The 25,343-nt window shown below is 38.3% G+C and overlaps 1 protein-coding gene across 2 annotated transcripts in view; it reads right to left on the bottom strand.

The window, feature by feature from the left end:
• Positions 1-22,917, bottom strand: part of cecr2 (CECR2 histone acetyl-lysine reader) — a 34,967-nt gene extending 12,050 nt beyond the window's left edge. For both annotated transcript variants that reach the window (XM_073832114.1, XM_073832115.1), the window contains exons 1-5: positions 22,668-22,917; positions 4,349-4,443; positions 479-662; positions 237-364; positions 75-140 (exon numbers count right to left, since the gene is read on the bottom strand). In XM_073832114.1, coding sequence (XP_073688215.1) covers positions 75-140; positions 237-364; positions 479-662; positions 4,349-4,443; positions 22,668-22,787 — 593 coding nt within the window. In that variant the 5' untranslated portion in view covers positions 22,788-22,917. The remainder of the gene's footprint in view (positions 1-74; positions 141-236; positions 365-478; positions 663-4,348; positions 4,444-22,667) is intronic.
• Positions 22,918-25,343: the final 2,426 nt, after the last annotated feature.

Genomic DNA, 25,343 nt, shown 5'->3' with positions numbered 1-25,343 from the left:
AAACTATGACTAGTAAGACTTAGTAAAACAGCATTTCATCCAATGCATTTAACGGATGTTTAAAAAGGTCTTACATGGCCAGTCTATCTTCAGACTGCTTCGGTGGCCTCCCTCTTCTTTTCTTTTCCGACAGATTGTCCCTGTGAAAATAGTTTGTGCCACTTTTAACATACATATATTAACAAATATAAATGCCACCGTTTCTTGTAGGCTCTTGTGAAATGAACTCTCCATACCTGTATTGGGGAGACATTGCTTCAAGTGGCTCCTCTTTGTACAACCGCGTACCATAAAAGTACCAATAGAGGGCCCCGTTCCCATCTTGGCCCAGAGGCTCAACGCGTAAACTGTCTGCATCCAGGCCCTGCAAAACCCAGGATTTCTTTCAGACATGCATTTTGATCTTCTGCTATGGTGAGTATTATACAAACAAATGCAAAAAGCTGTATCGGTTTTTGTGGTATGACAAGGTTGCTACCTTGAGCCGATCAAAGACATCAGCAGCATCAAGACGATAGTCACAGAGTCTGTGCAAGAGTTCCACCTGTGTGCGGGGTGGCAGCTCTTCAAACTGGCGTTCCTTCAGTGGATTGGCCTTCCCTTCTTCCAGTTCCCAGCGGTAATTGATAATGTCTTCCAGGTAGCTGCCAAAGGACTGAATCCTAAAAGAAAGAAAAACACAAACAGAATATTTTAGGTTACAATGCATCTTTATAACTAGAATTGACTAGTCATGTCATAAACTAAACATTCAACAAAGTTGCCATCCAAATTGTGACTGGGGTCATATGACGCGATTTCATGTTTGCCTTTGTCTTTGGAGTGTTATAAGCTGTTTGTGCATATATAAGATCTGTAATGTCGCAAAGATTAAAGTCTCAAACTTTCTAAAAGTTAAGACTCATACACGCCTTGCTAAAGTGCCTTATTTAAACACACCCCCACATATCTACGTCACTGTGTGGGAAGATTTGCATAACACCGCCCAAATGTATATTTTTATTCTCGCTGTAGTATTGTTGCCGTTGCCGCCATGTTGTGAAGATGCTTCAAAGCCCCAAACTTTCCCAAAACGCCAGATCCATCTAGATGAAATGCCTATTCGATACAAAATGTATGCGTATACAGCTAAAGGAGTCTCTGAGTGGAAGGGGCCTCAGTGGTTAAGTTTATAACACTGTTCCAGAACAGTACAACCTAAATATTCGAGTGTGTGTAACGCATTTTACGGAGGACTGTTTCCAGAACCTGTTACTAAAAAGAGGGGCAATTCCAACTTTGCAAGGACGGTCTGGCACTTCTGACTGACAGCCTGCAAGTATGCTTTCATATTTAAAGAACTTGCTACTGACTATTCAAATGCAAGTTTTTAGCAGTGTAGATTAGCGCTTGTTTGTGGTTTCTACAATCACTAATGCAGACATGGTTTTATGTTTACATAGTATTGTCACGCGGTGTGACGCAACGTGTAAAAACACAGTATAAATCATAATCAGTAATTACGTCCCCACTGGATGCAACAAATGCCTCGTTTATATTTAGTGTCATTATTGCTTTGGAAGCTAATATTCCAAATATGGTAAGGGGCGTAACATTTTCATCACTATATAGCTGGCCAATCAGAGCACACCGCGCTTTTAAGAACGATAAGCTTTGTAAAAATCGATACGCAGGGCAGACAGGAGCAACAACAATAATAATATGGCCCTGATAAACTTTAAAGGGATAGTTCACCTAAAAATGAAAATTCTGTCATTAATTACTCACCCTCATGACGTTCCAAACCTGCTGGACCTTCGTTTATCTTCAGAACACAAATTAAGATATTTTTGATGAAATCCGAGAGCTTTCTGACCCTGCATTGACAGCAACGCAACTGCTACGTGCCCAGAAAAGTAGGAAGGACAGCGTTAAAATAGTCCATGTGACATCAGTGTTTCAAACTTAATTTTATAAGCTATGAGAACACTTTGTGCTTATTCAGCAAATTCTTCTCTGCCATGTCAGTCTTCGACACACATTCACTAGAGTACCACTCAACATAAAATTGTTGAATAAAGTAATTTAGTTTAGTTTTCTTTGCACACAAAAAGTATTCTCGTAGCTTCATAAAATTATGGTTAAACCACTGATGTCACATGGACTATTTTAACATTGTACTATCATTCTGGGGCTTGAACGTGTCAGTTGTGTTACTGTCTATGCAGGGTCAAAAAGCTCTCAGATTTCATCAAAAATATCTTCATTTGTGTTCTGAAGATAAACAAAGGTCTTACAGGTTTAGAATGACAAGAAGGTGAGTAACTGATGACAGAATTTTCATTTTTGAGTAAACTAACCCTTTAAGTTTGCTAACAATAGGCAACAAGAGATTTGTCGGCCTGATGTCTGGAAATGACAGCATGTCAACATATTTCTGGAAGTTATCATAATCAGTCATCTCAGTAAAAAAAATTCAGTCAAATGACTTGAGGCAGTCACATGACCTTTTGGGTGCCAATCTAGGAATTTCCATTGCAATTTGTGTGCATGTCTTCTATGCGAATCAAGTTTTTGGAAAATTTTATTCACATCTTTGTCGTTTCAATCCACTTACGAACTTATAAATCAACTAATCTATATTTCACTGGCCTTCGACCTTGATTTTAAGTTATGATAATTCACTGATAAATGTCTTTTTGTAATAACTTCAGCTAAAAAAAAAAAAAAAGTTATGGTACTAACGCTTAGGGCAAGGGTGAGCCTCAGAGTGACGAGAGAAGGTAGAAAGCAAAAAAGGAGAGAAAGAATAGGCTTATCTTGAGAAAGCAGAATGATCTCTCTCACAGCTGCAGGCCCCCTGCCATTCCATCTTTCTCTGCCTCTCTCTCTCATCCGTAACACTCCCTCCCCCGTTTAGCACATGTAGAATGAAAAGGGCACTTCTGTGAAAGGCCAGTGCCCCGCGGCCTCCCCCTGGATGCCAGTTGCTGTCGAATCCAATAAAACCCCGCGTCCTGTTAACGGCCTGCCTGAGTATGCGAAAGGGATCATTCTTGCCTACCCAGTCATCGACCGGACTCCTTTTTGCTGCTGATGAGGCACCGCTATGGAAGGGAGCTCCCTTTAGGGGCCAGTCATTCATCACAGCACTGACTCACACAATAACTCACACTCTTTACTGGGATGGGGCCCATGGCCCCTTGACCTACTACTGCTGCAGGTAACCTAGCTGCACGACTACAGGCAGTGGGTCACATGCAGATGGAGATGGATTCTGAGTCAAACACAGGATGTAGCTTGGGCAATAACATGCGCAAGATCTTTCAAGAGCACAGAGGAGGGTTGCCAAATCACTCAAAACAGTACAGTACTTGCAATAAAGGACTATTTTAGGTTCAGGTTCAATCTCAAATCAACAACATTTGTGGCATAACACTACCTGCTACAAAAAAAGTCTCATCCTTTGTTTTCCTTAAAGGAGTAGTTCACTTTTAGAACAAAAATGTACAGATAATGTATTCACCCCCTTGTCATCCAAGATGTTCATGTCTTTCTTTCTTCAGTCGTAAAGAAATTATGTTTTTTGAGGAAAACATTTCAGGATTTCTCTCCATATAATGGACTTCTATGGTGCCCCCGAGTTTGAACTTCCAAAATGCAGTTTAAATGCAGCTTCAAAGGGCTCTAAATGATCCCAGCTGAGGAAGAAGGGTCCTATCTAGCGAAATGATCGGTTATTCTCTAAAAACATTTACAATTTATATACTTTCTCTCTACACAGAGTACACAGAACTAGACAAGGCGAGCATGTGAGGTTAAAAAGTATATAAACTGTAATTTTTTTTTTAGGAAATAGCCGCTCGTTTTGCTAGATAAGACCTTTCTTTCCTCGCCTGTGATCGTTTAGAACGCTTTGAAGCTGCATTTTGTAAGTTCAAACTCGGGGGCACCATAGAAGTCCATTATATGGCGAGAAATCCTGAAATGTTTTCCTCAAAAAACATAATTTCCTTATGTCTGAAGTAAGAAAGACATAAACATCTTGGATGACAAGAGGTTGAGTACATTATCTGTAAATTTTTGTTCTGAAAGTGAACTACTCCAGCATGGCACTTGCAATGAAAGTAAATGGGCGATTTTTTGGAGGATTTAAAAAGAAATGTGCATGTATTTTATTTTTTTATATTTTTGGACTTTGTGATATTAAATTAAAATATTGTAATTCTCATCCCACATTTTTTTTCTTTCATTAATCAAATTTACTCGGATGTACGTCACAATGTGAAAGAAAAGAACTGGCACTATTTCAGCTACAGTGTGACTAAGGTACAACGGGAACAGGAAATGCTGATGTTGATGCACTTACGTGATGTCTCTGCGCTGGTAACATCCTTTCAGCAGGGAGCAGAGGAGGTCTGAAAGGAAGTCTTGGTCTTGTTTCAATAGTGCTTGCTCAAGTTCCTATCAAACAGAAAACAGCAAGCAGGGAAGTTTAGCCATTACAACAGGGTTGAGTTTAACTAGCAGCTGCTTTTATGAACTTATGAAATGATATCAGCTTTAACAGCCTAGCCTGACATTTTTATACCACTCTTTCACTGATGAGAAAATGTTGTGGCTAACTACAGCCACATAGCATGAAGCACTAACGGTAGTAATCTAGATTTATGAATTTCATATGGTAGTTTGACATTTTTTTTGTGAAATAATGTAACCTCCTGTTACTCAAAGCTAAAAGTAAGGAGATGCAATAACAGATCATGTTTGACTACCTTCTGTGGTTGTCAAAATGCATTAGGACTGAAACCAGAGAAAGACAAATTGCAAGGAACTGCTTGTAGAGTGATGGCACTCAACCATAGCCAGTTCAGGAACCAACCTGACAAACTTCTTTTGTTTGCAAGAGCCACACTCTAAATGTGCACAATGTTGGGTGAAAGCAGTGTCACCTTAATTTGATCTTTTAAGCTGTAAGATAACACCAATACAAAGCACTTTCACATACTATTTGACTTGGATAAATCCAGCTTCCTGTATAAATGTTTGTTACTCATCCTCATAGGTCTTTCTCACCTTTTTGTTAATGACATTTAGCCCAAGGTCAACTCTGATTGGTTAATCAGCACAGTAAGTACATTTAAGAAGGTACAATTATAATTAGGCTACAGCAGGTTTTATGTAGGCAAGCTACAGTCCTCATCTATCCAAGCACACATAACACAAGGCATATTCAAATATTTAAAAGGATTAAATGCACCTTTTGCATCACTTCTGTCTTTAATAGCAAGCACACAACACAGAGGCCAACTGTAGTAGAATAACTTGAAGAGTTAAAGGGCACATCAGATGCAAAATCCACTTTTTTACATGGTGTTTGCATATAAATGTCTCAGCAGTGTGTGGAAACAACAACCCTACAATGATAAAAGTCAATTCACTCCCTAAAAACCTAAACAGTCTTAGTTATCAAGCTGTCTATATTTTAAGAGCAGTATGATGTCATATTGCTCAAGCCCCGCCCACGACAACTGACGGACTGTCCTGGAAGAGAGGATGCAGGGTGAGCAGCAGCTTATTAACATTTAAAGAGACATGCACCAAAACGGGTCGCTGTGAACAGAGCTGTTTTTGGTAAGGTAAAAAGTGTGCCGTTTTACACGACCACTGAGGAATTTTAACCAAAGTACCAATGAATCAATAAAGACCCTTAAGAATCATACCAACTTTTGAAAAATAGCCATTCGATGTTAATTTTAGCTTTAGAAAAGCCATTCCAAATTATGATTCTCTTGGTTCTCAACCTTGCACTTCAAAAGTTTGAAGTTAGATGGACTCAAGCAATTTATCGTCCATCACTAGTCATCTCAATTTTAAAAAAGACGGTCACACTTAAGTTTGTGGGCCAATTCTCACTATTTACTAATAAGTAACTATGACCTTTGCCTCAGTATTCTTCTAATTTGTTGCTTATTAATAAATAATAAGGTAGTTCTTAAGTTTAAGTATGAGATAAGATTAAGGGATCTAGAATATTGTCATGCAGAATAAGGCATTAATATGTGCTTTTAAGTACAAATAAAAAGCCAATATGCTAGTAATATGCATACTAATAAGCAACTAGTTAATAGTGAGAATTGGTACATGAACTAAAAGTGTTACCAAAAAGACAATTCTTTGCTTTAGTCAAACTAAAAAAAAAACATTCGTTTGGTTCATTTGGTCCGGACCAAAAAGGAAAATGACACATTTGGTCCTGGTCCGCTTAGCGTTCACACTGGCATTTTTGACTGCGAACCTAAAGACACCGAACCTAAAGGCATTTCGTGACTGAACTCACCGAACACTCCAAGCAAAAGGAAAGGGTGCGTTCGAATTAAAGCAGTGCTGCAGGTGTATGACAGCAAAGTACCCATTCACTGATCGGTCTGCTCAGTGCCGCTTTAAGTCGAATACACGTAACGTTGTCTGCTGGACTAAGCATGCTCATTGTTGCATGTATATGTTTTTTTTCACCACCTGCGAACTCACAAAGACCTTATAAAAGGCACTTTACCTCCTCGTTGCGCCATGTTTGCCCTCCGCTCATTTTGTGTTAGATACACCACTTGTTCCCTTCGTAAAATCATGTCGGATAGCATCACATCTTGTCATTACGTCCTGTTTTTGGTTCGTTTAGAAGTTTTTGGTCCATGTTGCATTCATATTCCATTCGAACCGCACCAGAGTTAATTTGGAAGCAGACCGAGACCCATCTTTTTAGCGCCCAGAAAGGTAGTAAGAACATCGTGAAAATACTCTATGTATATAATACTCTATCAGTGGTTCAACCGAAATTTTATCAAGCTATGAGAATAGATTTGTGCGCAAAGAAAACAAAATGACATTATTCAACAGTTTCTTGTTTTCGGAGTCTTCGATGCGCTTTCGCAGCTGTACTACTGACACGAAGAAGAAATTGTTGAATAAAGTTGTTATTTTAGTTTTCTTTACACACAAAAAGTATTCTCGTAGCTTCATAAAATTATGGTTGAACCACTGTCGTCACATGGACTATTTTAACAATGTCCTTACTACCTTTCTAGGCCTTGTCAGTTGTGTTGCTGTCTATGCAGGGTCAGAAAGCTCTCGGATTTCACCAATAATATCTTACTTTTTTTCAAAGATGAATGGCCACCTTACAGGTTTGGAATGACATGAGGGTGAGTAATTAATGACAGAATTTCCATTTTTGCTGAACTATCCCTTTAAAGTGCAAACAAGCATACTTTTTGGTGTGATTCATGAATGTGATTCATGTGAAGGATAAGTACCAAGGGTGGAACAACTTGAATGGCTTTGGTCAACAGTCCTTATTCCTGAAGCAAACTGACGCATTAAATCATAACATCTGGCGTAGCCAAGTCATGAAAGATCTAGGCACCAGTGTAGGCTCAATCCCTTTAAGGGGCAATCCACGAGCTATTACCATTGTGAACCTTGGGCAAGACACTTCACCCTGTGTCCGTCTGAAGGGATTTTCCCAATAATAGGTGCACTGCAATTTGCTCTAGATGAAATGGTAAGCTTAACGACAAATCAAATCAAATTAGACATCTGAACTGGCTATGAAAACATTAGGTAAAACCAATACGAGAAGCAATACGTCACTGTCAATATGAATTAACAAAGGAGTACTACAGGAGTATGGTAGAAAACCACCTGACTTTAAAAACCTAACAAGTTGGATTTATGGCAAAATCCTTATAGTAACTGTGCCCAGAATTTCCAGGTTCTTAATGGAGCTTCTAGCAACAAGATGGAACTGAGGTTTAACCTTGACCCCCGTCTTCTTCCATTGTGTTGCAGCTATTGAGGGTTTATGAAGCGGCAGTAAGTGGGACTGCAAACTCCAGCCTACTGAAAGGAGCAAAAGAGAAGCTAAGCGACAGCATGAGCCCACAGCCACAGCTAGGTTAGGGCTGACCCAGCACAACCCGACCCAGCATGCACTTCGCTCTCCTCGGGATGCCCAATGTCACCAAGAAAGAGGGAGGGGGAGATGGAGAAATGTAAATGGCCAGTGCTCCATCACCGGTCCATCTCAAGGAGCTTAGCGACTGAGGCTGCTTTCCTTTTACGACGACTCGGCGAGCCGCTCAATCCCTCAGGCAACAGGGAACACTTTTCAGCTCCCGTTTAAAACATCCTCCCCCTTTACCCCTTTAGAGCAGAGTGACACTACAAAATTAACTCAAGGGCGAGAGAGGCAGCCCATCCATTCATTGTGAGATTCACTCAAGCTGCAGATTGCCGTTTCTCTCTAGAGAAACGGCAGAGAGAACGGGGTCACGGAGGGTCAGCTCACACACCTCCTGGCTGTGGAGAGGCACGGAAACCAGGAGCCCAGTGTCAGCGGGAGGAAAAACAGAGGGAGAGCTTGAAAAACAGGATGAGACACGTTTGTGCTTAAGGTGAAAAAAAATGCACTGTCCTTAGATTGTTCTCTAGGAAAAAATGTCAGTGGTATTGCTTAACATGCTGAATCTATTAGGCTATTTTGGGTTGATTGTTGAAGCAATTTAAAAGCTATTGATTATCCCCTCCAGGTACTCAATAAAGAGTCTAAAGTGTCCGTGAAACACCTTACTGAAGGAGACAGTCTGCTCAGCCAGGAAGTCCAGAGGTGAAATGGATCCACCGGAACAAAATGGCTTATGGCCAAGCAAATGTGGTACCTCTTTATGTCTTCAACTATTTGTATCCATCTCTTCACAACTCACTCACACTCTGGAGTGTTTGGAGTTGTCATGAACATCCAGGATCATCTTCGAGTGATGGGCCATTCTGGCCTTCCACACATCCCTCAGATCCTCTGTTACGCCTACAAAACTTCCTGGTCCCCTGACAGTAAGAGGGCCAGAGTGGGCCCATCTATCAGTGCAGCCTCGACTTTGATCACACTTCAAACCTGAGGCCGACTGCGGGGGATTAACACAACCCCACTTCGCTTTTGAAGTGCCATTCAGTGGCTCAGATGGCAGAGAAGGCGAATTAATGTTGTGCGTGTCCTTTCCTCCACAAAGTCTCCTTTAACAGCTCCCTGAAGATCTCCGACCTCAATCTTCTTTCTTAACCAACTAGCAAAACAGGTATGGCAAGTGACAGCATTTGATGAGTCATTAGGAGTAACATTTTCAGTCAACTCCAAGGTTATATAGCAGCATTCACCCAACAATGACAATTCCGTCATCATTTCCTCACCCTGTGTGATATTTTTAATAATAGAGAAGAAGATTTTAAGAATAGACTATCTTCAATGTGACAGGTCACATGACAACTGCTGATCAAGAATGTCTGAAGTCCCAAAAGTGACTACACCGAAAACAGTTAATAAAATCATTAGGTTGTATATTTTATCAGGCTAAGAGCTAACCGAACGTCACTGATAAAGGTTTGTTTATCTGCCATGACAGAGCTCTGGCAAAACTGAGCCGGTCCCAGTATCAGTCCTTGGTGCACACCACTCTCAACAGATGATATACGGGCAATTAACAGCTTTTGTTGGGTAACAGGGAGACAGTGAACGTTCCTCTATCTGTATAACGTCCACCCAACACCCTGAACTGTATCTCTTGATGACACACTTTCAACCTACGTAACAGCACAGCAGTTGTTATAAAGAAAAACTTCTTATGAAGAAAAACTTTTAACACCCAGTTGACCGTACAATAACTGAGACTTTCTTTTAACATTTTTGAAGGCTAAAGATTCTGCTGAGCAACACTGGACTGGCGGTTGAGGATAACGTACAGTGGAGTGATAAAATTCAGATAAGGTATTGTTCCTCTCTTCCAAAGAACTTAACCATGCATAAAGTTGCTGCCAAAATAACTGAGTCACCTGTGAGAATTGCACTGCTACCACTTACTCTTCAAGACATTCAGTCCTATGACAACCTCTAGCTATTGAATGTTTTATGTATTACAGAATCATGAAATAATGCCTAGATCAATCCTTTTGTTCCCCATTTGTAAATTTTTTTGTAAAGCTGTACAAAACAGCTTGTTTTCTGCTTGATATTGCAATTTGGTGTGTCTTACCATGTTATTTTAACATGACATAATAATGAACACACTGGTTTGTAGTGCAAACAGTTTTACCATTTACTGCACATTGCTATGCTTCTTGTTATTTCCCTATAGTGGATAATGAACCTAAAGTCTCACCCATAGGCTTATTTCTGCATTGAAGAAAAAGCTGGATACTGTATACTTTTTACAAATAATTATGGCTCATCCAATGAAATTTAAAAATTCACCCCAATTAAAAAAAAAACCAAAATAATCAGATTAGATGTAGATTTAATTGTTTAAATTCTAAATTCATAACTATATAATAACACCTACCTAGTTATGTAAAATGCAAAACATTTTTGGGTTCAATTTCAATGATATTGTGGTCATATCATACACCAGTCAAATATTCAAAAAGGGTCAAGAGCAGGGCAGCTTAAACGGCAGAGCTGGGCCACCCGTCTCAATGTCAGGGCCAGGTGCAACAGGTGGCCATGGATGGGTGGCCAGACACTTCCAGGGTTTAGGATCATTGCACAGGCGACTGAATGGGGATCATTAACTCTGGTAAAACCTCCCCTCACAATGGCCTCCCCATATTCTCAAGTCACTTGCGTGGCCTCTACTCGGTGGTCTTGTTGCCAACATCTTGAACAGGATATTAGCCTGTACCACCAGGTGCAATGATGTGCTTATGTATGGACCATTAACACAGAACTAGTTTGCCAGGGAAAGTAAAACAAAACTGAGCATTGGGGCTTAACACATACACAGTGACACTTACAGACACAGAACAAAAACAAGTCTTATCAAAACATCAACAAATACTACAGCACAAAATGACTTCTCATTACTTATGAGGCAACATGGGTTTGAGAGAATGTTACAGTTCTTGCTGTTTGTTAAAGTATTTCTGCTAAACAAATGTCAGCAGATTATTCCATTGCCCACAAAATGAACATCACTATAATCATATATTAATAGTATTTTTTTTTTAGATTACAAGGTTTTGACCATTTTATATGAATAACATTACTTTGAAAGAGTAGGTCATATGGGCTTTCAAATACGGGATTCGCTAAGCGATTGTACATGAAAGTTAAGTTCATACCTTATTTTTTTAGACCAACAAGCATCTCCTAACCACAACCTAAAGGTATGATTAATATGTTATGTGTACGTTTTCAAATGAGTGCTGAAAATATCAAGTTTTTGTGCTAATATGTGATGTATACCTAGTGCAGCTTTAGGTTTCCAGGTAAACCACGATATTACTGTCTTACTGAAATAGTTCTAATAATTTGCTGTGAACCCACTATTTCCTAAGAATGTGTTGATTAATGTACACAGTTGTTGTTCCAATTACTTTGTTTAATAATAAAGAATGTAGACAAATTTTGGTTTACAAACTGTATTGTTTCATTAGTTAGTCACATTAGCATTCGGCTATCCACCATTATCGTTTTGTGAAGTGTTTACAGTTTAGCAGCTAACCTTTAGCATTGTATAGGAAAGACCAATCACAACAGACTTGGCCAGCTGACCAATCAGAGCAGAGTAGGCTTATGGAAGGGGGGGTTTTGCAAACCTTAAGCTTAGAACAGTTTCAAACGAATCATTTCGAAATCACTGCAAAAGGATTCTAATATTAAATGTATATCACAATGTTTTCTGACCTTAGATGCATTTAAACTTATTGTAAAGGACTCCAACACAATATTAGGACACTTTAAAAACACCATATGACCTGGTCTTTAAAATTAATTATTAACAGTCAAAGGATAGGGAATTAATTTGAAAAATTTATTTCTTCTTTAAATACCACTCATGAAAAATGTCTTTGTTTCCATAACAGATAATACAGAGAGATTTGCTTATCTAAACAGTTCCACAATATACATATATTTCTCCTCTTCCTTTTTACTAGTTATAGCACAAAATAAATATGAATGAACATCAGAAGGTATCCTGTTTCAACCGTGGAAAGATGTCAATACACACAGTTTTTCTCATTCAAGTCCGCCAACATTAATACTCTCCTATCTGGTTTGTTTGTTGGTCAAAATGGCAGATTCACTGTTATGATTGGTCAGATCATAATGTAATGCTAAACATAATTTAAAGGTCCCATATTGTCAAAATCGAAATTTCCTGGCTTTTTTCATGATAACTGAGGTCTAGGGGTTATGTAACTACCATATAAGTTTCAAAACAGTCAGTCCACAGCAAACTGCACACAGCCTGAATGAAGTAGCCGTTCCTTTTCACGAGCCCCTGTAACTTCCGTAAAATATGACGTCCGATCTACTCAGTCACCGCCTTCAGTCACCACCCCGAGCAGCAACCACCGTCCCACCCTCCTTTTGTCAAACCTCGACAACTTCGCGTCCATGCCATTGCTAAGCAACAACAACACGAAAACAAGTGTAGAAAACCCTGTTCAGTCGATAGATGTCAAGCTACATCATTACACAGGCTTCCGAACAACGTTAATATAAGAGACCAGTGGCACGTCAACTTCAGCCTCTTTCACACAGCGATTCCGGTAAATACACGGATAATGTGTCCCATGATTTGTTCCAGAATTGCTTAATTAGGTTCATTCACAGTTGTTTTCCGGAATCTGTGTGTGCTTTACACACAACCCGTAAAGACGTGACATTTGGATGTGAGATGTAATGCGACGCATACATTTCACTAAACTGAAACTAACCTGATTTTCAGCGCTGATAGTGAGGGGCTGCCTGATCGCTGCTTCATTCCACTTGCACGTATTTTTTCCATCGTGGAGAGTCGCAGGGTAAAGTGCATCATCACTACAACACTGTCTTAATGGTATATGGTTCTGGCTTTTGTTCACACAGCGCTCGTTCCCGTAATTTTCCGGAATCAGCGCGCATTGTGAAAGGGGCTTTACTAAAGCAACAGTTACGTAGCTTACTGCATTCAGTGTTTGAAAAAGAAAAAAAAACATTAATGATCATTCTGAAATATCCTGTTGAGTATCACCAAGTCACAGCAGGCTAGGCTCTAGGCTACAGAATACATGACCGTAGTTAACTGTGGTTGGCTTGGATGTGCATCACTCAGAAAACAACAGGCCAATCAGAAGAGAGGCTCATGAATATTAATTAATTAGATAGGCCAAAATCGACCTGTTCTTGACAGAGCTCCTAAAAAAGGAGCTGTAAAAATATATTGAGATGGATTTTGGCACTTATACCGCAGATATATATTCTTAAGGACATCAACAACTAAAATAAACCTCCAGAAATGTGTGCAATATGGGACCTTTGAGTTAATTTTTGTCAATTGACCCTTCGTTGAGAGTTTGATTGACAGGTGATCTGACCAATCATAACAGTGAATCTGCCATTTTGTCCAAAACAACAAACCAGATAGAGTAGCAGTAGAGTAGGATTAACGTTGGTGGACTTGAACGTGAAATGGTGTATATTGATGTCTTTCTGCGGTTGAAACATGATACTTTCTGATGTTCATTCATGTTTATTTTGTGCTATAAAGTAAAAAGGAAGAGATGATCAGTTACAGCGATTGGTCATGACACATTAAAGAAACACAAAACAGTATTTATTTGAATTTCTTAAAGTACAAAATTTTAAAGTTGAGACTGTGTTTCATACCAAAAGTAACCTGTTCTGTCTTGTCAGTTTCTTCTTTGTTATGTGATGTACTTTTTACTGTGTGAGAACATGATGTGTGGCGTGAGACCGCCATGGCTTGTCAGATGTAGCAACAGTAACAAAGTAGGGCGGGTCTTCACGAAGGGTCAATTGCTTAGGAAACTAAGTTTAGTCTGAATTTAGGTGTAACTTAGGGTGTGTTCACACTTCTTATGTTTGGTTCGATTAAAACAAACTCTGGTGTGACTGCTCTCTTAGTGCGGTTCATTTGAGTAAATGTGAACGCTGCCATATGAACCCTGGTGTGCACCAAACAAGCGGACCAAGACTGCTAAAAAGATGGGTCTCAGTCCACTTCCAAACGAACTCTGGTGCAGTTCGAATTAAATATATTTGTGTTTCGTCACAAAATATAGGTCATTCAACCCGACCAATCAGGTTGTGAACGCATCACTATGCCTTTAGGTTCGCTGTCAAAAATGCCAGTGTGAAAGCTAAGTGGAGCAGGTCCAGCTCAAATTAATCAATCAAACCGAACTACAAGTGTGAACACACCCTAAAAGTGTCAACCCAAATGTAGTATGAATTAAGCTACATTTACTAGCAAAGAGTTGTACATAAAATAAGGCAGAATTAATTGTTTACAGCATAGAAAGACAAAGAAGAAAGTCAAATTTCAGAGTTCAGGTTGAGTTGGTCTGAAAAAGAGGTCAGAGCAAACTGACATTGACTATTTTTAACATCAAGACCCTCAGTGAACAGAGTGTGTCATGATGTGAGCACAACCAGGAAACATTACCATAAGCATAACAGACAAGACAACCATGGCTTCTCTCCAAACAACTGTTCCCAAGAGCAGATGAGTGGGTCTAGCCGGGCCATTGTTACAAACTCGCTTCTCAAAGCACACTGCTGACACCCCCCAGCACACCCCTCCAAAACACACACACACACACACACACGCTTTACACGTACTCTCTCTCTGCCACCTCCGCTGTAGGCTAAGGGTCCCTCACGTCTCATGCGCGCAGCCTCCCCCACCATCCAACTCCATCCTGCAGGGTGACATTCCCGCTGGAGCCCCCATCGCTGCCGCCCCCACCTCCTCAACTGTCTGCGGGGAGAGAGCTGCAATCCCCAATGACACACTAAACATCAGATTTCCCATCGTGCTCTTACGAGCTCCCAGCAGGTTCTTGCATCATGCTGCCACGAGCAAAAAACAGCACGTCGCTCTGAGGAACACCTGACAGTCACACTCTAAGCGGGTTAACACAAACCCGACAAACTAGGATCACAATGGGGGCTGCGATTTCATCCCAGACGAAACACAAACAAGCAACGGCGTGTGGAGCGGCAGCCTCAAACTGGAGACAGACACTGGGAGCCATGGGGCGCTTCAACAATGGAGCTGCCTGAAACAAACAGCACAGAGTACAAACCCCTCCACCCCGCTCCACCCATACCCCATGTGGAACCATCTGATACATTTACTTCTGCCCTCACCTGTCAATCAGAGGTGGGGGAGGAGGACTGCTGATCACAATGTAGATGGATACGGTGGTTAAAGCAGAAGTGCTGTGTATGTATGATGGATTTACTGTTGCATGGGGTCATTATTTAACATGTGAAGAATGCAAAGTTAATGCAAAACTTGACGCCATCAATCTAGGTGGATGTTATGCAGTTGCCAAGGTGCTATGAGTGCTTTAAGGCCTCATTTTTAGAATCAGAGAAGTTGGAGACACTGATAAATCTAGTGTTGCATACTTAGGAAAATGAAGATGTTAGCAAAACTTTGGAGATTTTTAGATGTTTTTGAGAAACGTTTTTTTATGATTCCCAAAGCTTTTTGTTTGATCAAAAATACAGGAAAATTGTAAAATATTAATGTTAAATAAGCTATTTTAATGTATTTTAAAATGTAATTTATTCGTGAGACAGTCTTCAGTGTCACATGATCTGTCAGAAATCATTCTGATTTGCTTCTTTAGAAGCATTTATTTTTATTATCAATGGGTTTATTATCAAACCGTTGTGATGCTTAACATTTTTGTGGAAACATGATGCATTTTTTTCAGGATTCGTTGCTGGATATTAGGGCTGGACGATAAATCGAACGATATTGTGAGGCGTGTTTAGTCAATGAAGCCGGTACTTTGATTAGTAGTAAATCTCCATCACGTGCGTTCAGCTGGAGCGGCAATTAATACACAGAGACGTAAATCTCTGACAAACTACGCCAAATCGCGCTCAAAATCGCATTCGATTCGCATTCGATTTTGAGCGCGATTTGGTGTAGCTTGTCAGAGATTTACGTCTGACTAAACACGCCTCACAATATCGTTCGATATATCGTCCAGCCCTAATTGCCACACCAAAAGAATTATTGAAGCTTGGATATAGACTATTTTAAGGACCTTTCTGGGCCTTGGACGATGCTGTCTATGCAGGGTCAAAAACCTCTTGGATTTCATTAGAAATATCTTAATTTGTGTTCCGAACAAAGGTCTTACGAGGGTGAATAATTAATTCAGAATTTTAAGTTTTGGCTGAATTACTCACTTAATGAAAAACGATACTGTTAAGAACTGTGAATGTCTTTTCTAATCTGGTTGAATGGAGTAGATTGTTTAAAATATCCAGAATGTAGGTGGGTGAGAGAGGTCCTTTTCAAGCCGCAGCATCTGGGGTCTGAAACAAGGCCTGATGACCCATCAGTTATTGATGGTGCAAATCCCACAGCTAGAGCTCACTTCCTCCTCCTCAAAACCACAGGAGCTCTACCGAAGATGAGCCCCTCACACTTCAAAGCTGCTAATTCAACACAGGCTTCACACATGCACGCGCATGCATACACGCTCACGGCCGTCCTTCTCAATCGGCACCCGGTGTTGGAGCAAAACGAGAGAGCAATACAGATCCTCCTGACACAAATCCATTTTCCTCATCTTAATCCATCTGCTTTTCAAAACAAGAGCCGTCGTCGGCTGCCGCTCCGCCAGGCCCCATTGAGATTAAATCTCCCTTTACAATCAAGCAGCGCGAGGCCCTAAAGAAAAGGTGCCCCAGACGAACACCAGCACCCAGTTACGACCATCTCGGCTCTCCGGGGGGAGAGGCAAAGAAAGCCACCATCTGTGATTTAGTCATGCTCATGCCAGGGCCAATGATAGAGCAGCAGTGTGCAAGGAGGAACTTGAATGAGGCTCTATTCAACATTGGCAGAACACACAACCCCAAGTTGGGTGGAGGAAAGAGCATAAGGGGGCACTTGTACCCGGAGCTGAAGGTGAGATGAGGAAGATGAAAGAGTGATAATCCACTGGGAAGACACTGAGAAAACTCTGCCATGTAAAAGATCATGGATGAGACAAACAGCTGTCGGGGAACATGTGGACGTGCTACGTCAGAGATCAACAAAGGCTTAATGAGCTCTTGCACAATGGACTATGTGATCTCTGACAGAGACAAGCGTTAATTAGGGGTGCATCAGTAGTCTGAATTATAAACTCACTCAATCACAGATTCTAATTAGAAAAGACATAATTAGCAAACCTGTGCAAAAGGAGTCTAGCCACAAGAGGATCAAATGAAGAGTCAATTACAAGGATGACTGCATCAAACCTTGTACTAATGTAATCTATGCAAATCTTCAACAAAAATTATAATTATATAGATTTTAAAAAACCAGACATTTGTGCAATTACTAAAAATGCAACTTTATCTTATAATGTGGCTTTATAATTAAAAAAAGTGACTGTCTCGCAATTAAAACTTTGTCTTATTGCGACTTTCTTTCATTTACTTAAATGTTTGGTGTCAGTAAGACTTTTTCTTTGAAAAATGTATACTTTTATTTAGCAAGGAAACATTAAATTAATCACAAATTGTCCTAACTGTGACCATTTCCTTAAAATATGACTACTTCTCATAGTGACTTCTCATAGTGATTTCATTTACTCAAACATTTGGTGTCAGTGAGATTTCTAAGAGTTTTGTTTTGAAGTAATACTTTTTTTCAAAAAAACATTAAATTGATGAAAATTGACAGTAAAGACATTTATAACATTACAAAAGACTTCAGTTTCAAATAAATGCTGTATCTTTTAAATTTTCAAAAATCACATTTTCCACTAAAAATGTTCAACAGTTTTCAACTTGAGAATAAATGTTTCTCGAGCCAGCAAATCAGCATATTACACTGATTTCTGAAGGATCATGTGACACTGAAGACTAGAAAAATGTCTGCCGAAAATTCAGCTTGGTCATAACAGGAATAAACTGAATTTTTAAAATATATTGACCTAGAAACTTGTTTTTAAACAGTTTTTGCTGTATTTCTGATCAAATAAATGCAGCCAAAAACTTATTTCAAAACATAAAAATCTTTCAGATCTAAGTGAGATTTGAAGTCCACATTGTGAGATATATAGTTACGAGAACTTGCCTTGTAAACCGTGAGACTCATAATTGAGCCATGATCTTACACAAATTGACTTTGTTTCTGTGAATTAAAATGAACATTTGAATTAAAAAGTCTCAATTGCTTTTAACTTAAAAAGTCTTAATTGCGATTATTTCTTAAAAAAAAAAAAAGACTATTTCCCATTGTGACTATTTCATTTACTCAAACGTCTGGTGTCAGTAAGACTTCTAAGAGTTTTGTTTGAAGAAATTAATACTTTTGTTTAGCAAGGAAACATTACATTGATTAAAAGTGACAATAAAGACATTTATAACATTACAAAAGACTTCTATTTCAAATAAATGCTGCTCTTTTCATCTCTCAAATTTTCAAACTTGATGAGGATAAATGTTTCTTGAGCAGCAAATCAGCATATTACAATGATTTCTGAAGGATCATGTGACACTGAAGACTGAAAATTTGGATATATTGATGATATTTCACAATATTAGTGTTTTTGATGCATTTCTGATCAAATAAATGCAGCCAAAACTTCCAGTCTTTCTGATCTTTCCAATGCCAAACGTTTGAACAGCAGTGCAAAAATGAATACCAAGTAAACAAACTGGCATGTGATTTAGGAGAAATGAAAATGGCTGTTAATTTACCGAAAGGATCAAACGATCGCAGCCAGTCAATTATTACCTAATTAAAGAGTGCCTGTGATGGTTGGCTCTCTAAAATGAGAACTTTGAGTAATCATCTCAATGAGCTTGTCTTTTTCCAGCTGCCCACATTGCTGACTTTGCCCACCAAATATAATCAATTCAGAAACCAAATTAAGTCCCGATCCAATCTTTTGCTGAGCCAAACGCTTGGACCAAATGCTCACAGATCAATTATCCACCCACTCTCTAGACACCATCAAATTGATAATGAAGACATATGAAAACAGACAAGCAACAAAACACCAACTCTCAGCCTCTGTGTGGAGTCGGCAGGCTGTGTTTGTGTATGAGGGGTGAGGGGGGACATCCTGAAGGACTCGGCCTCTCTCAGCTCTCGGAGGCGGTGGGATTTCAGGGCTCGTTTCACAGCCACACTGCCAGGAAATCAAGCGTGCTTCACACAGACAAAGAGCACAGAGAGAGCCCAAGCGAATAAGGCCTCTTCCTGCCGAGCCCTTCTCTCATCTAGGGCAGAGATATGGAGCGCGACTGTGAAATGTAACCAAGGAACAATGTGCAAGGAGCCGTATTGTCAGCTTGCCAAGAAGAATCTCCATTGTCGGCCCCCGGAACGCATCCTTAGAAGAAAAGGAGCTGGCCAACACCTTAAACTTCATACTGGATCACTGCCTTTGTAATATCCACACAAAGCTTCTGCTCGGAGGGTGACAATCATCAGCAAATTCAACCTTTCAGTGGATTATAATGGCAAAATAATGCAAGATTATTTGATAAAACAAGATTCTTAACTTAGTTTAAAATATAAAATGTTCAAAAGTAAGACTCAACAGGTGAGATCGTTATGGGAAAATCAACATGCAAAGTTAATCTGTTCATTTAAGACAAACAGCCAGTCATATGGCCACCTTATATGGTAGGCTTTCTCCTACGTAAAAGACATTGTATCCTCTTACAACTGGATTTGCTTTCTATTTACCGAACTATCCACCTGCTTTTTTTAGACAAGGCCTTGGATAAGACCCACATCGGCTGAAAACAAACAGGTGAGGTACATGAAAATGTCAGCTAAGCCGATGCATCACCACATCAAATCTGCTTTGATTACGTTTTCATCAACTGGTGTTGACTGGCTCATGCAAATAGATGAAACTTTGACAGAAATCCAAAGATGCAAAGTTCAATTCAACATAAAATTGAAAAGGTCTTAAAATTTAAAAGGATTTATAATGGCAAAGCACGTTAAAGTGAATTTTCTTCTTCTGCTGTAGTGCAAAGACAAAAGCCACTCGAACACTAATAAGCATTAGGACAATTGAGATTATAATGGGAGACTGGCGCAATGCAAGGGATGACTTGAAAAACGTCTCAATCACAAGATTAAAGCAACCGATTGGATTATTCACAGTCCCATTCACGCACGGCTGCAAAGTTACCAGGATACTGAAGTGGGACTGAGAGCTTTTGTGCTGAATGACCTTGGACACCTACGCTGAATGCAATTAGGATGCAGGGATGAATCGCGAAGCGGTCAATGACTTGCGCCTGACACAGACTCCCACCCTCTGAATGTAAATCCTTTGACACTGCATTGACACACGCTGCCTGTAATCTGCCATCACTGCATTAAATAAGATTACAAAAACTGTGCACATAGCAAACTTACACTACCAGTCAAAAGTTTTTGAACAGTAAGATTTAGTTTTTTTAAATAAGTCTCTTCTTCTCACCAAACCTGCATTTATTTGATCCAAAGTACAGGAAAAACAGAAAAAATTTTGAAATATTTTTACTATTTAAAACAACCGCTTTCTATTTGAATATATTTTAAAATGTAATTTATTTCTGTGATCAAAGCTGAATTTTCAGCATCATTACTCCAGTCTTCAGTGTCACATGATCCTTCAGAAATCATTCTAATTTGCTGTTCAAAAAACATTTTTATTATTATTATTATCAATATTTATAACAGTTGAGTAAATTTTATTCAGGATTCTTTTATGAATAGAAAGATTCGAAGACCAGCATTTATCTGAAATAAAATGCTTTTGTAACATTATACACAATATGGCATTTTGGGAAAGAAATGATAGAAATTAATACTTTTATTTAGCAAGGATGGTTTAAAATGATCAAAAATGATGACAAAGATATGTATAATGTTACAGAAGATTTCTATTTCAGATAAATGCTGTCCTATTGAACTTCCTAACCTGAAAAATCAACATAATAATAATAAATGTTTTTTGAGCAGCAAATTAGCATATTAGAATGATTTCTGAAGGATCATGTGACTGGAGCAATTATGCTAAAAATTCAGCTTTGAAATCACAAGAATAAATTACATTTTAAAATATATTCAAATAGAAGACAGTTATTTTAAATAGTAAAAATGTTTAAAATTTTACTGTTTTGGCTTTGGATCAAATAAATGCAAGAAAATGCATGAAAATCTTACTGTTCAAAACCTTTTGACTGGTAGTGTGCAGGAACCTCAGTGTTGCCAAAAAAAAAAAAAAATGCCATAAAAAGCCATTCCATAACCATTCAATTAGAAACCGATAACTGGCCTGATGTCCTGTTTTTTTTTTGTTTTTTTTTACAAATATTTACTCTTCAACTTAGTTTGTTAAAAATCTAATGATCAGTGTCATCATTTGTGTCTGAAAAATAGCATTAACAGGCAAAGTAACTTATTTAAAAGTACTGCTTTAGTACTAACAATTAATAAATATTGTTATAATAAACTGTTTTATTGTTGATTATTTAGTTATTTTGAGTCAAAAAAATCATTTCTGCATATCAGACACTTATAATAATCTATAATTAAATAATCTGCCATTAACAGCACAATATGGGTAGATCTCTAGTATGAAATTCCTAATTTATCATGCCAGTTATAACTTTTTTCTGGGAAGCAGCACATGGTTATCAGCACCTCAAATCCCTCATGCAATAACAAAGCCAGTGATCAGCACGTTTCAAACATGTGGGGGTCGAGATGGACCTGTGACAAATTCACAGTTGTTTCCAAATGTAAGTTAAGGGGGAGATGTTAAAAACCGTCAAAAAGTGTCAATGTGAAAACGACTCTATTTAAATGTCTCTGGCTTACATTTACTACGGAAGATCAACTTGAGACGAATTTTACACCATCATTGTAAAGTGACTAAATCAATAACACAAACAAAACAGACAGACTGTACGAAACAATGACCAAGTTGAGGGCAGCCTGTGATCCAACAATAAAGTTGTAAATCAATAATCATGAACTTGGCTTAAGTTTATAACAAAGGACCAAGGCGAAACAACACAGCACAACAAAACAAGCCCAGGTGATCCAGTTAATCAAGTCACTAGAAAAAAAGTTTGAGTCAACATTATTCGACGCCACTTGCGGCGTTAATCTTAAAATGAAAGATGAAAACAGGTCTTACGAGTTAAATTTCACGCGTTTATATGAACAATTTGTTGAATTTAAAAAAAGCGAAACACAAGCCTAACCTATTAACTCAATTTACGCAGTTTATAAATAAAGGCAAACCCAAACACAACTAACCACTAAAAAAACAGCTTAGTCTTTAATAAAATCTTAATTTGAAGTAAAAACAAATCACTAACAACATTCAGTGTTTTGGCTATAGACGTTTAGCTGGACGGTTGAGTTCTGTTATTATATAAACCAACGCTAAATAACCGACTTTATTCTATGAATATCACTATTAGAGACTAATGCACCATTATTAATTCACCAATACTGTGAATGTTTCAAGTAACAAACAGAAAGTCAGGTAACTGGGAAACATGGCCAACTTGAGTTTGTTTTGTTTAGTTTCGTTTTAATGAACCTGACGGAAAGGCAACGGAGGCGTAAACTCATACAGGTATAATTTACCTCGATTTCAAAGTCTGGCAAATTGAACGCCGTCCTGAAGAGAGAGCAGAAGTGCGCTATGGCGGGGACTTCCCACCAAGACTGGATCTCCTCCACAGAAGTTATACATCCCTGGGACATTTTTCTGTTATCCAACGAGTGTCTCACATTAAAAAGTGTGGCTTTGACGATTCCGCCCGGCGTGTTCCTCACATAAGACTTGTTTAACTGAACAGTAAAACTTGTTGTCCTTGCGGTGCAGTAGCCATCGCGACCCGTAGAGTCGTACAATCTGTTTCAATCCGCATTTCACAGGAGGAGAACAGATGGGCTGGGCGCTACCATCTGTCGCGGGTAGAGGGGTTTCCGCGCACCAAAACAAATAAAATATTAAGACAAATCTAACTAAAATCTAACAACATCTGCTTTTTACAACATTAGCGAAGTTTAATAACTATCTGATCTGATCGAGTCACTATAAGATACCAAAAATCGCAATTAGTGAGTTACTTTAGTCAGGTGTCTTACCTTCTCTTGAAGTGGTTTGTTCATTTAAAGGGAATGCACACACATTTGAATTTCATTGAAAGGGAAGTTGCACTGTTGTTATTATTGGAGAATCCTCGCGATTGATCTAAATAAGATGTATACAACAGATAGGATAATAATACACCACACTTACATTTTGCGTGTTTTTTCAGTCATAAGTTATTTGTTTAACGTTTAATTGTAGTAGTGTAGGAAGTACGAACGTATTAAAACAAGACAATGCAATGAAGTCGTTTATTAGCTCTATAGCCTAGTGGCTGTTTGTTACTGACAAAAGTTGATTGGCACGGTAATTTGTAAAGCGCTAAAGTTGTTTTTAAGTTGTTGTTACTTCTGTTGGCACAGGGATTATAAATATATATTGACATAAGGCCTGAGATGTAATTATTATTTATTAAACAGCAAAATAACGCGAGTTTTCAAGACTAATAGCTTTTGACTAACTGTAATAATGTTGATAACAAAGTTTTCAAAATAAGGATCCAGCGCCCCCTGTTGACACGAAGATATAATGCATACTGATGGTCTATCTATCTATCTATCTATCTATCTATCTATCTATCTATCTATCTATCTATCTAGCTATCTAGCTATCTAGCTATCTAGCTATCTAGCTATCTATCTAGCTATCTATCTATCTGTACGCCAGTACGTCTGTTGTTCATACCGTCTATCTTAAAAGTCTAAATAGCCCTGCTTTTATTGTTTATCATTTTTGTTAAATCATTAGTTCCAGCATAAGATACTTTTTTATTTTTCTGTTTACAAGAACTTAATATGAATAACTGGAAATTGTTGTTTCCAAACAGTAGCATATGTACAGATTAATATTTGTTGTGGTAAATTAATATGATTCTTCTTTTATTAAATTAAAAGAAAACATTTAGACTATACTATATTATAATACCATTTTATGTGAATTATGTCATTTTGGTTTGTTACAAGAGCAAAAATTATTGTCAATATGTGTTTCTTTCATTATGATCAACAATAATCATTTGGTAGCCATAACTGTCCAGTGGATGTAGCAGATAATATATGAAATATACAATTGAGGTCAAAAGTTTACGTACACCTTACAGAATCTGCAAAATGTTAATTATATTACCAAAACAAGAGGAATCATACACAATGCATGTTTTTTTTAGTACTGGCATGAATAAGATATTTCACAGTAAAGACATTTACATATGTTTAGTTATAGTTGTTCATGAGTCCTTTTATTTGTCCTGAACAGTTAAACTGCCTGCTGTTCTTCAGAAAAATCCTTCAGGTCCCACAAATTCTTTGGTTTTTCAGTATTTTTGTGTATTTGAACCCTTTCCAACAATGACATTATAATTTTGAGATCCATCTTTTCACACTGAGGACAACTAAGAGACTCATATGCAACTATTACAGAAGGTTTAAATGCTCACTGATGCTCCAGAAGGAAACACAATGCATTAAGAGCAGGGGGGTGAAAACTTTTTGAATTTGAAGATCAGGGTAAATTTAACTTATTTTGTCTTCTGGAGAACATGTAAGTATCTTCTGTAGCTTCTGAAGGGCAGTACTAAATGAAATAAATATGATATTTAGAAAAATAAGAAAAAATGTACACATCTTCATTTTGTTCAAAAGTTTTCACCCCCAGCTCTTAATGCATCGTTTTTCCTTTTGAAGCATCATTGAGCATTTGAACCTTCTGTAATAGTTGCATGTGAGTCCCTTACTTGTCCTCAGTGTGAAAAGATGGATCTTAAAATCATACAGTCATTGTTGGAAAGGGTTCAAATACACAAAAAGTGCTGAAAAACCAAAGAATTTGAGGGAAGTGAAGGATTGTTCTGAAGAACAGTTCTGGACAAACAAGGGACTCATGAACAACTACTTCTAAACAAAAAGAAAAAAAAACAGCTGTGGATCATTCCGGTAGCAACACAGTATTAAGAATCAAGTCTATGTAAAGTTTTGAAAGGGGTAATTTTTATAAATTCAACTATTATTTTCTCTTGTGTACTACATGTAAACGTCCTTTATGTTAAATATCTTATTCGGGTCAGTACTAAATGAAAAATGCCTTTAAAAGCATAATCTTTAAATTTGTTTTTAATATATTAATGTTAAAATAATACTTTTTTGTAATTTGAGATGAAGCACTGTGCA

This window comes from Garra rufa, chromosome 25 (assembly GCF_049309525.1).
Source record: "Garra rufa chromosome 25, GarRuf1.0, whole genome shotgun sequence".
NCBI lineage: Eukaryota > Metazoa > Chordata > Actinopteri > Cypriniformes > Cyprinidae > Garra > Garra rufa.
The sequence above is the reverse complement of the archived record's forward strand: the minus strand, read 5'-3'. Positions and strand labels throughout refer to the sequence as shown.